Source organism: Geotrypetes seraphini, chromosome 6 (genome assembly GCF_902459505.1).
Source record: "Geotrypetes seraphini chromosome 6, aGeoSer1.1, whole genome shotgun sequence".
Lineage (NCBI taxonomy): Eukaryota > Metazoa > Chordata > Amphibia > Gymnophiona > Dermophiidae > Geotrypetes > Geotrypetes seraphini.
This window is the reverse complement of record NC_047089.1, coordinates 51,196,057-51,209,162: the sequence shown is the minus strand read 5'-3', so window position 1 is coordinate 51,209,162 and position 13,106 is coordinate 51,196,057. Positions and strand designations below refer to the sequence as shown.

At 42.0% G+C, this 13,106-nt stretch overlaps 1 protein-coding gene across 7 annotated transcripts in view; it reads right to left on the bottom strand.

Moving 5' to 3' along the window:
* FRY (FRY microtubule binding protein) overlaps nucleotides 1-13,106 on the bottom strand; it is a 501,309-nt gene that overhangs the window by 91,340 nt on the left and 396,863 nt on the right. For 5 of the 7 annotated variants that reach the window (XM_033948462.1, XM_033948457.1, XM_033948459.1 and 2 more), the window contains exons 48-52: nucleotides 12,223-12,405; nucleotides 8,248-8,409; nucleotides 1,647-1,721; nucleotides 885-1,058; nucleotides 414-422 (exon numbers count right to left, since the gene is read on the bottom strand). In XM_033948462.1, the coding sequence (XP_033804353.1) occupies nucleotides 414-422; nucleotides 885-1,058; nucleotides 1,647-1,721; nucleotides 8,248-8,409; nucleotides 12,223-12,405 (603 nt within the window). The remainder of the gene's footprint in view (nucleotides 1-413; nucleotides 423-884; nucleotides 1,059-1,646; nucleotides 1,722-8,247; nucleotides 8,410-12,222; nucleotides 12,406-13,106) is intronic. The other 2 variants (XM_033948458.1, XM_033948460.1) reach the window with 1 other exon arrangement.

Below are 13,106 nucleotides of genomic sequence, written 5' to 3'. Positions count from 1 at the left end.
ATTATATACATATTAGCACATTAATAAGGTCTTTCCAATATGACAAATGAAGACAACCTTGGCTCCATACTGTTACAGCTCTAGTAAATCCAAATCATGCCACAGCTGGGGCACTTGTCTTATTTCTTGTGAACCAAAGAACATGCATTCTACAAAACTGAAAATCTATGCCTTAACACATTCAATGCCACTTTCATCAACCCTTCGAAATGAATTTTGCACGGGCCAGTCTTTAAAACACTTTTGCAATCTCTGAAAAAGAAAAATAATGCTTCCAGGCTGCATCTACTAAGCACTTGTCCAACAGGCAGAATCCTGTCTGTAAATCTGACCCTATGTTACCTCAAATTACAATGCTACAGCAACACGCAGCACTAATTATCATATCTGAGTTATGAACAGCAGTGTCTTACCTGGAGCTCCTGGATAGCAGATGTAACAAATAAAAAACAAAAACAAAGAGAATCTATTTTAAATTCCTATATCACGGTTGGCATTATTCTCTATTATTATTACAATACATGTCACTGCAACATTTATTAATCCTTCCAAAAATCACAGATACAGTTACTGCACTAATAGCCTGTTCTCAGAATTAGCTTGTTTGAAATCAAGCGTACAGTTCGAAAGTTAATGTTCAGGGTTTATAAGTAGTCTAGATCTACACGGGGAAATAAAGGAAATAAGGACAGTGCCCTAAAACACTTTATTCTTGTAATTCTGTGGCTCTACAAAATGAATAGCAGAATCATCATTGCTTTCCCACTGCACAATCTGTGAGCTTCCACACACTGCAACCAAGAACTTGGTTTGCCAGTGAGACAAGTTTATCTGCCTATGTTTTAACTATAGGGGGAAAGGGGGGGCTAGCCCAGAAACTGTACCTCTCCATCTTCCAGCTCCACATCCAGGAAATCAAAGTCCCTGAAGACTCGGAACTGCTGCTCACTGTTTGTATCTCCGTCCATGATCTCCTGCTCCCGCGTGCCGTCTTCTGAGGGCACCAAGCTCGTCTGATGCTCGATGAGATCCAGATCTCCACAGGAAGAAAAGATCACCTGCCACCAAGAGAGATCGCTTTTCAGAAAAGGCTCATCTCGGCTCACTTTTCCTAGTCAAATCTGCAGCTGGTTTTCAGGAAGGCTGTATTTCCAGCACACACCTAATTCCTCCGGCTGTTATTTTTAGAGTACTGTTTTATTATTTATGTTGGATAGGTGCCGTCAGATTAAATACGCAGAAAGATGAAACTTCATTCAGCAGGACTTGCCTGTTTCCTAACAGCTGCAGCTTTGAGGTCTTCTAAATATTTATCATTACCATAAACATCTGTTGTACTGAAAAATGCTAGAGTGACATAGCAGCCCACAGTGAACGGTCAAAAAGCAGGTAGTACATTTTGTCTTCTAATAAAGTTTCATAAAAAGACAAATGCAAGTGTGAAACAGCAGCAGTGAATTAATTTTTTCAGATCTTAAGCAGCGCTCAGGAAGCTTAACACAGTTTAGAGCAGCCTTATTAATCACATGCAAACCTATAAAAATACAAAAAGACTTAATCTAAATATCTGACAAGTCCATGACCTAGAAGTCAAATTGTTGTAACACTGTGCATGCAAATATTCAGTATTTTGATTTTCAACTTACCGAAGGGTTTTTGCTTAGGCCCACCTCTTGGCCACACAGAGCAAGAACATTCACCAACTTTTCCCGGGTCTTCTTCTGTAAGTAAAAAAAAAAAAAAAATATATATATATAGTATTCTTTTTGTAACATACGTCTCTATGTTCCAAAATTATAAGCACAATGGAATAAACAAATGGCAGAAAAATGTTAGCCAGTAGTACTATTAGTCAAATGGAACAGACAAGAAAACAAGGAAAGCAGGCAGTGGCAGAGCACAGATTAATAGTTCCTGTCTGCTCTGCACCCTCTCTTGTAATACTTTGCCTTAAAAGGATTTAGTTGTTACCATCAGACTCTTTGGGCCTTCTTTTCTGTAGCTTTGAAGCTGTAATGCGATTCAGTGCAGGAACAAGCACTGCCATGTAACACCAACTGGATATGATGCACACTATGGCACAGCTGACTTGTATCTGGGTATGCTAAAAAGAGAGGCCTACTAGGCCTCAGGCTTCTGGACAGGCCTGGACACAAGGGAAGCCACCTGCTGTAGCTGCTACAGCAACCCTAACACTTTGGTACACAAAATTGTTGTTTGCTTCATCACTATCATTTTTGAAACCATGATGCTTGGGAAAAAGATTACAGAACAAGGCTAAACAAGTAGTAGCATTTTCACACACATCTCTAATTTCATTTCAACTCAGTTCTGTTTCCACCAGAAGAGCAGAGTTCCACTTTAATCCCGGAGTAGCTATATTTCACTTTGGCAGGTAGTTTCACTTCTGGTTTAATTACTCCAGGAGTAACTAATGTTGGCTCAGTGACTGGGGCTCTGGAGTCAATTCCAGGACTACGGTAAGTATATTTCCCACAGACACAAGGGGATAGAGTCAAGAAACAGCACCATAAATTAGGCATCAGCTATAGCAGTGTACCGCAAACTATGTGCTGCGGTGCAATTCCAAGTGTGCCGCCAAGATGCCAGCCAGGAGGAGAGGCACATTCTGTAGGCAGTCAGATGGCACCTTTCCTCCTCTAGCACCTGCCACCATCTAGAGGGCCTCCATGCATGCGTGGACATCGACATGATGATGTCATACATGCACGTGACATCATCGCGTCAACGTCTGCACATTTCCGGATGCCCTCCAGCCTTTGGGTGAAAAAAAACTTCCTTGCATTTGTTTTGAACCTATCTCCCTTCAGTTTCTCCGAATGCCCCCTCGTACTTGTTGTCCCCTTCAGTCTGAAGAATCTGTCCCTATCCACCCTCTCTATGCCCCTCATGATCTTGAAGGTCTCTATCATATCTCCCCTGAGCCTCCTTTTTTCCAGAGAGAAGAGCCCCAGCCTATCCAACCTCTCGGCGTATGGGCAGTGTTCCAGCCCTTTTACCAGTTTCGTTGCTCTCCTTTGGACTATCTCAAGTACCGCCATGTCCTTCTTGAGGTGCGGCGACCAATACTGAATGCAGTATTCCAGATGTGGACGCACCATCGCTCGATACAATGGCATGATGACTTCCCGCGTCCTGGTTGTTATGCCCCTCTTTATGATGCCCAGCATCCTGTTGGCTTTTTTCGAGGCTGCTGCGCACTGTGCAGATGGCTTCAGTGATGCATCCACCAGCACACCCAAGTCTCTCTCAAGTCTGCTGTCTTCCAACAATGCCCCCCCCAATTTGTAGTTGAACAACGGGTTCTTTTTCCCTATATGCACGACCTTGCATTTTTCCACGTTAAAGCGTATTTGCCATTTGTTTGCCCAGTCTTCCAGCTTGTCCAGGTCCCTTTGCAGGTCCTCACACTCCTCCCTGGACCTAACTCTGCCGCACAGTTTGGTATCGTCTGCAAATTTTATAACCTCGCACTTTGCCTCCTTTTCCAGGTCATTGATAAATATGTTGAAGAGTAACGGCCCCAGCACCGATCCCTGTGGCACACCGCTTGTGACTCCCCGCCAGTCAGAATATTGGCCCTTCACTCCGACCCTCTGCAGTCTACCCGACAACCAGTGCTTGATCCATCTGTGCACATCCCCTCCCACCCCGTGGTTCCACAGCTTCCTAAGCAGCCTTTCATGTGGCACCTTGTCGAAAGCCTTTTGAAAATCGAGGTAAATGATGTCTATGGGTTCCCCATTGTCCACCCGACTGCTTATTCCCTCAAAGAAGTACAGAAGGTTCGTTAGGCACGACCTTCCCTTACAGAATCCGTGCTGGCTTGTTCTCAGTAGGCCATTCCTCTCGATGTGCTCGCAAATGCCGTCCTTGATCATTCCATTATATGCAAATCTCTCCATTATCGAGGTAAATGATGTCTATGGGTTCCCCATTGTCCACCCGACTGCTTATTCCCTCAAAGAAGTACAGAAGGTTCGTTAGGCACGACCTTCCCTTGCAGAATCCGTGCTGGCTTGTTCTCAGTAGGCCATTCCTCTCAATGTGCTCGCAAATGCCGTCCTTGATCATTCCATTATATGCAAATCTCTCTCATGCATATTCATTAGGGCTAGCCTGAAAACCCGATTGGCCTGGTGGTCCTCCAGGACAGGGTTGAGAACCACTGGATTAGAGCACAAGTCAGCATGCAGATAAGATTTTGTTGCTGTTTTTTGCTTTTGGAGAAATTGAGAAGAGCAAGATATCTGAAATATTAGCACAAATACAGATGCAAGTTTGTGCCTTACTATAAGATTATGAAGTTACAATATGCTTGCTTAATGGATGCAGGAGGAGAATTTGCTGACTTCTGAATAGTCCGAAAGAAAGCATTTTGTTTAATGTAGGATGTATTTAAATTAACTTTAGGCACGAGCACTTACACCATGTCAACGACTGGTGTAAATGCCTGCGCCTAAAGAGGGTTGCGCTTGCAAGTGATCGTATTCTATACGATATACCCCAAATTCTTAGTGCCAAAATAAACGCACTTAGCACTATTCTATACACCTCGCCTAAAGTTAGGCACAGTTTATAGAACACATTTAATCGTCTGGTCCAGCGACTAAATTTAGACATGACCATTTACTGAAACCTGGTGTAAATGCCTGAGACTAACTTAGGCGCAAATCAATACAATACAATCTTTATTTACATACCGTCAATACCTCCATGAAATTCACAGCGGTTTACTTGAGTAATTGTGGGGTTACCAATTAAAAACAAGTATTACAATATTTAGGAATCATTCGTAACAAATTTTTGAAAAAGATAGGTCTTTAGGTCTTTCCTGAATCATTTAAAATTAGATCAGGCATACTCTGCAGTATTAACAGTACACAAAACTTTTAGGAATGCCCAGAACTCGCTCATGCTGCTCCCAAGGCCACATCCTTTTGAGTTCTGCGCCTTAGAATTTACAGGCATCTAGATTACACCTACAAAGTTGAATGCATAAATTCTAATTAGTACCAATTTATGCCGATAATTGCTTGTTAGTGGCTAAATACTGGTATCAATTGGCTCATTAAACAGTTAAGCTGCATGTGCAATTTGGCTGCGTGTATAACTTTAGTCGCACTTTATAGAATCCGGGGGTATGTGCACAACTGCAAACATGCCCTGACCTGCTAATACGTACATCCCCTTTGTAGTTATGCCCTTTTGACCCGATTTCCCTCCAACCCGATTCACTAATCCCTGTAGTGATCCGATCCCGATCCTCCCATGCAAATTAGTAAAACCCCATGTAAAATAGCCAAGTGACTGATTCACTAACAATTGCTTGGCTATTTTGCATCGGGTTTTACTATTGTCAAACCTGACTGCTGCAGACTTGTCGGTTTTTTTATTCATTTTTTTTCCCATGGCACAGATATTTTGCGTGTGTTACACACGCAAAATATCTGCTCCATTAAAAAAAAAAAAAAAAACAAAAGGACAGGCAGACCTGTCAAAAAAACAGCTGAAATGAAAAAAAAAAAGCCTCCCCTACAAAGCAACCTCGACATCCCAGCCGCTTCACCTGATGCTGCCCACGCGAATAAGACAGGAGGGATGCCAACTCCCTCCTGCCACCAAATGAATGTGCCCGGCCTGGTTCACCCCCTGACTGGCCCATTGCACCACTCTGCCTCCCGACCCGGCCCACCCCCGGTCAGGCCTGTCCCAAATCGACACCTCCCCTGTACCTACAAGTTGGGAGCAGGAGGGGTGCTCAGTCCCTCCTGCTCCTTAGGCCTCCATCGCTGTCTTCGGGGAGCAGGAGGAACCACAAAGTCCTCCTGCTCCTGCCCTCCTCCATGACACACCGCTAATGTGGGCCTTAGGCCCTGCCCCCTTGCATCGTGTAATGCAAGGGGAGGAGCCTAAGGCCCTGATTGGCTTAGGCTACTTCCTTGGGAGGGGCCTGGGACACCTGAGCCAATCAGAGACTTCCTTAGGACTGAGCCTTAGTAAGTCCCTAATTGGCTATTGCTTTGACCAATCAGGGACTTCCTTAGGATCAGCCCTAAGGAAGTCCCGGATTGGCTCAGGCTCCTTCCTTGGGAGGGGCCTGGGGCGCCTGAGCAAATCAGGGCCTTAGGCTCTTCCCCATGCATCACATGATGCAATGGGGTGGGGCCTAAGGCCCACATTAGAGGTGCATCATGGAGGAGGGCAGAAGCAGGACTTTGCGATTCCTCCTGCTCCCCAAAGACATCGCTGGAAGCCTAAGGAGCAGGAGGGACTAAGCACCCCTCCTACTCCCAACTTGTTGGTACAGGGGAGGTGTTGGGTCGGGCCGGTTCGGGTGGGTGGGGTGGTGGTGCGGTGGGCTGGTCGGGGGGGATGGGGGTGCGTTGGGCCGTTCGGGGGATAAGCCTGGGCCGGGCGCATTCGTTTGGTGGCAGGAGGGAGTTGGCATCCTGTCATATTCGTGTGGGCAGCGTCAGGTGGAGCGGCTGAGGTGTTGGGAGCACTTTTGTAGGGGAGACTTTTTTTAATTTTTTTTATAGGCCTGATGTTTTGCGGCCCATTAAAAAAAATGTTAAAAAAAAAAGCCGGCAGAAGTCCTAACAGCAGTGACAGGAGGCTGCTTCTCTTGTCACTACTGTCAGGTCTGCACATGCTCAAGGATTACTCTCTAGCGATCCGTGCAGTGCGTGGGGTGGCGTGTCAACGATCATTCCCATTTGCATGCAGGCCTTTTGTGAATTTGTCGGCTTTAAGGTCAGTTGGCATCTAATTTAACAAGTACACAACTAGCACTAATCTATAAATTGTGCACACAAATTTGTGTGCCCTAGTCAGGAATTTGGGCGTATAACTTTATAGAATGAGGGGGAAGGGGTTACTTCTATTAAGGGGCCTACATCTAGACGCTAGATCTGCATGTGTACATATACATATGTATATATACTATTTGCAGTATATACATTTTTATTTATATACTGCAAAAGCCTTTCGGTACTATGTGATTTACAAAATTAATACAGTAGAGAATCTAGATTAAAATTCCTAAGAGAAAACATATGTATAAAAATGATAAAATAGAAAGGAGAAAGGAATAAAAATTAAACCAAAAATAAATAAAATCCTAGCATAAAAATAAAATAAAGTCGAAATGAAATAAAATAAAGACCAATCTAAGAAATCATAGTATCAGTCAAATCCAGTCTCTATTTGGTGCAACATCCATGTTGGAGGCAGCTCCAGGCCAGATTACACCAGACCAAGCAGCAGACCCTCTACCAGTATCTGACATCAGACCGGCGATCCTCATCCTCAGCACCCAATCCTCTGACAATGGAACCAGACCAACTGGCCGCTGCCGAATTAGACCCCACTTAAATGTGCAGGGCAGGGCCCAACACCATGATCAACAGCAGGGGAGAAGCAGCGAATCTCCTGACTTCGGCGCCTGATGGAAGTAGCGACCTCCCACTGTCGTCACTTCCCTCACCGCACTAGGCTCACTCCTGTCTGACCAGACCTAAGCTCCTGCCGAGAGCAGAAATGATCGCTGGTGGCGCCTAAACAAAGAGGGGCAGGGCCTGACATAATTGACAGCCTCTTTGGTGCTGAGCGAGTCAGCCACACACAAAAGAAGAGGGGAGCCAGCAGGAAACAAAATAGGCTATAATTGCAGGTGAACACGCTCCACAGCCACACAACCAGCCTCCAGAAAAGGAGAGCCATGATCCCTCAATGAATCCCAGGTAAGGCCTGTGAACTGTTGGTCTAAAGTTCCATAATGGCCAATCTAGGAAACGTTATGGTGTTAATGAAAAATTGAGATCTCTGTCTTACTTTGATCAGAATTTAAAATAAAAACAAAAATAACTCAAGAATACAAATGAACATAAAACCTGAACAAAACAAAAAAAAATACAAAGGAAAACAAAATAAAAAATAAAAGGAGACACTGCAGCCCACATCCTAACAGGATGCCATCTTGAGAAAAAAAAAATTCTAGTTTGTGGCAGGTGATGGTGACATTTGAGGACACAACTGTCTCTTTTTTCTCAGGAGAAGTCGGAGTATTTAGATGAAGGGCAGAAACAGCTTTACAGGGAGGTGATGAAGGAGAATTATGAGACCCCCTTGCAAACTGCTTAGTGAATTCAATTATCAGGGGTTAATATTTGAAAACACTTGGGATGAAGAAAAATCCCTTTTTATCAAATTTGTAAATTCTACCTGAGAAGACTGAGGCCTTTTCCAGCTAACAGGAACCAGGACATTAGAATTGGAACCAGATGATGTTGAGGATGTGCTTCGAGTGACAGACATCATTCTGGGTTTGCCATCCCGGCCTGTAGCAGCCTGTAGGTCATCATATCTCCTTCCAATGATTGGAGTCTTTGAGGAAAGAGAAGTCAGCTTACTATACAGTCTAATACCATGAGAGCAATTCTCTAACTGGGTGCCTATAATTAGATGTCCTGAGGATACACGGTAGAAGCTTATTCTATAAGGGAGAGGAAATGCCATTTTCTTTTATAGAATACTGCTCTAATCACTTAGATATGTGGACACAAGGTAGAATAATGTGTTTGTACCTAAACACCAGAGATATATTGTAGATTATAGTATTCTATAATTTATGAGCTAGATTCAATATGTGGCAGCCAAAGTTAGTTGTTAAAATGATCCGCACTAAGCTAATATTCTATAAAGAGGACTCTGTTTAGAGCATTTTTAACATAATACTAGTTTTGTGTGCACTTCATACCAAAATTTGGCCATGATCAATTACACCTGCCATTGGTTAGTGTAAATGCTTGTGCCCAGCTCCATTTAACCAATCCATATAGCTTTCAGATTTATCTCAATGTGAAATGCTGGCCCAGAGACATTAGGATACCTTCCATTGTTTTCCTGACACCACTACTAAAGGCATGGAAGTAGTGAGAAATTGAATTGGGCAGGGTGCAAACAACTGGACTTTTCTCTAGGGATGGGAATGGGTAGTCTGAGTATGGAACAGCCAGAGGCCCAATATCTTCTTGGAAGCTATGAAGAGATGGGAGGAAGAGTGTTCCCTTCTTTTGAGGCACTTTTTTGGAAGAGGAAGACATGTTTCATAGCCAACGTTCTTCTCATACTTATAGATTTGCCATTACTACCAGGGAAAGAAGAGGGAGCATCCGAAAGGTGGGAAATTTTTAAAAGATAGATAAATTATTTCTGTATATTCCCCCAGGAATTAAATTCCCTCTTTATGTGTATTGTTTGGGGAGAGAAGAGAGGGCTGACACTTCCCTAATGTCTCTTATAAAACTTTGAGAGGTAGACTTGGGGGAGACACTTCCGGAGGGCGCTATGAGGGATTGCTTCTTCAGTGCGGTGAAGGGGGGTCACGAAATGCACAACTTCAAGAGAAGCAATTTAAAATTTTACCCAGGGCATACTTTACTAGATATCACGGGGCTAGAATCGGTTTGTGGGTGGATGAGAATTGTGTGAAGTGCAAAACTACAAAGGACAAACTAATGCAATTGATGGTTTAATGTATGTGTCTGGGTTCTTACTGGAATGGGGTTCTCGAATTTATATCAAAAGTGCTGGTTCACACGTTGCAGTGATCCTATATGTTCAAATCTGTTTTTATCGATATATAAAATACAATGAAACAAACAAACACAATACACAATCCAACCAGGAGGCAACAATAACAAAGAAACAGTTGGAATATCCCAACCTCCCCAACCCCCTCCCCTTCTTGAGATGGCCTCCGGGAGAACTACACCTCGTACCTCCCCACCCCCTCCAACAGTGATCCTATATTATCTTGCTCTTGGGGCTTATGATAGAGCTACAAGACCAATTGCTCTTGGGAAACCAGTGCAAATTTGTCTATGTGGCACTTCTACTGGCCAAAAGGGACATAATGAAACAAGGATGGCTGAGTCACCACCAGAACTGAAATGCTAGATGGGTAGTATAAAAGAAATGGCTCACTGGGAGCTACATGATCAAGTCTTGACTAGTGGTATAAATTAAAGAACTAAGGCCCATATTGGACAGACCTATATGGTTTGTGTCCCATATACTGTGATTTGGTGTAGGATGGGCTGGGGAGGGCATCAATGGGAAATCCACTAATTTGGAACATGAGGACATTACTGGCCAGACTTTACAGTAGATATCCTGCAAACAACGGGACAATTGGATAGGCTGGAGTGAGTTTAGATGGCAACTTCAGCACTTGAAACCTAGGACAATATCAGGTGGACTTTAGTCTATGGCCCAGAAATATCAAAGAAGAGAAGTTAATTTAATCATGTATTTTTAATGAGAATAACTAATGGGCAGACTGGATGAACCATTCAGGTCTTTATCTGCCACCATTTACTGTGTTACTTTAAGTCACATTGGGTAATCTTACACAGGGGTGACCAGACCATGGAGTATTAAGGGTGGGGAAGGGTGGGAATTAGTTTCAGATCAAGGAGTACTTCACTTCATCATATTTTATTTTGAATTTAGTTTTTCTTTTTCCATATTCCTTCTAAAAATTTAAAAATCTATGTACTCGGGGGTAGAGCGATGAGGGATCTCAACTGAGGTTAAGTATTTGGGTGTCCTTGTGGATTCCTGCCTGACATTTAGAGGGCATGTTCAAGTTATGATCTGAAAAATATTTAAGTTGCATCTGTTGAACAACCTTACTGTCAGGCAGTACTTTTAAGATTGTCCTGCAAACAGTAGTCCTATCAGGCCTTGATTATTATAATTTAGTTCTTTTAGGCGTACCAGGGTCAACATTGTGTGCTCTGCAGGTTACACAAAATTCGACTTTCAGGACGCTTTTTAGACTGGGGAAACGTGAACCTGTATCAGAATACTATATACAATTGTATTGGCTTAAATTGGAGTACAGAATACGTTATAAACTATTGTTCATGGTCTGTCTTCGTGTACATGGATTAGCGCCTAAGTGACTAGTGAATATTATTCTGGCGTATGTTCTGCTTCAAAAGTTGCGTTCTGTGGAACATGCTGACCTACATATTTCAACGGTCAAGCAATTGAGGCTGAAAGTGTCTACGACAAGTTTCCTCAATAGGCCCTCGAGAATGGAATGAGATTCCGATGTATATGCACCAGCAGGAAAACCTGAATAATTTTAAGAGATTATTAAAGAGGTATCTATTTTGTAAGAAGAAGTATGAGAACTGAGTGTTCTGTGGCATATTTGAGCGCTGGTCACTTATGTGTCTTTTTATTACTTGTGATTAGCCTATTGTGTATGTATTATTGTTCTTACTTCTGTGTATATATTTGTTGTGATCCGCTTTGTACAAAGCGGGATACAAATGAATAAACTATAAACAATAAACTCCATTTCTGAACATGATGTGTCTTGTCCCTGATTTTGCCCCATTCCATTCTTGGGATGTTGGTTTTCTACTTGGATCGACAGACATTTTCAACTCATTTTGCATAATTCGTTTCCAATATTCTACTGGGTAGGAAATAATAAAAAAGGAAAGAGAACGAGGTTCCCTAGCATCTTGATTACTGTAATTCTTTATATATGAATTAACATCAAAACTGATTAAAAAATTGAAGTTGCTCCAGAATCCCATGGTTAGATTAATTTTTGGTTTAAAAAGATATGAAAGTGTTGAATTAGTGTATAAGAATCTTCATTGGTTATTAACTGAGAGGCGAATTAAATTTAAATCACCTTGCATAGTTCATCGTATATTAAGACTGACTCTCTTCAGGTAATCTGATTTTGCTTTTTTCTCATTCGTATTATTCTTCCACCAGATTATGTGGTACTTTATTACTCAATTTTCCACAGATTAGAGGAGTACGGTATAAATGACAGCTCAACTCCTCTTTTGCTTACGCTGCCATTACGATTTGGAATAATCTACCTGTTTACATTACCTGACATCAATTACTTAAGGTTTCATAAAAATTTGAAAACTTTTTTTATGACTTGTAATATTCATATTATGATGATATTTTAATTATTGATGCTTTTGTATTTTCCCGTAGATTTTACGGCCTTGTTGATTGTAAATCGCCTCAAACCTTTTTAGTGTAGTGCAATTAATAAATTGTGTATTAGATTAGATTAATTCCATGTTCATGTAAAACAATTAAAATAGGGCTGAAATATTTACATGTAAATGTTTATGGTAATGGTTCAGCTACCTCAGATATGTCAAAGTGAAACTCCAGTGTTTTCCCTGGGAGCTCCTTGGAAGAACTGTTCCAGATTCGACTGATTTCCAGTTTGGACAAATCGGCATGTTGCTGATATGAAGGCAGGACCAAGCTAGCAGATCGTGAAACCACCAGCTTTAGAATGTTCAGGGCTTCTCTCCAGTGGATACTCTGAAGCAAAGAGCAAAATGAAACGAAGGAAGACAAGTTAATTTTCAAACAATCTGTACTGCTGCAATATCAGAAGGTATTTTCTACCCACACAAAAAGCAGGCCCCGATTCTATGCATGAGGTCTGGGCATTGAGGCACCTAGATTGGCATACCTAGCCAATCTAGGTGCCTAATAATGAATTAAAAGGCTTATTCAGCACCAATAATTAATGATTAGATCCTTGTAATTGACATAAATCACACTTAATTGGGTGGTAGTCCAATGCGCCTACCAGAATGTAGGCATGGTTAGGGGCAGATTGTGGGCATGTTTTTCATGTGGGCACCTGTTTTATGTAATGTACGGTAATTGTAATGTAATTTATTTCTTATATACCGCTAATCCGTTAGGTTCTAAGCGGTTTACAGAAAATATACATTAAAATTATAAATAAGAAAGGTACTTAAAAATTCCCTTACTGTCCCGAAGGCTCACAATCTAGCTAAAGTACCTGGAGAGTAATAAAGAAGTGAAAAGTAGAGATAGAGGAAAAAAATAAAAATAAACATTCTAACAGGACTGCATTGATCTAAATACTTTGGAAAGGTAGAAGAAAGGAGAGAAAGGAATAGATGCAGAAGGAGGAACCATTGAACAACAGAATTCTGGAGAAATTTAAATGATAGAAATAGAACATAACAAAACAAGTGGCACAACAA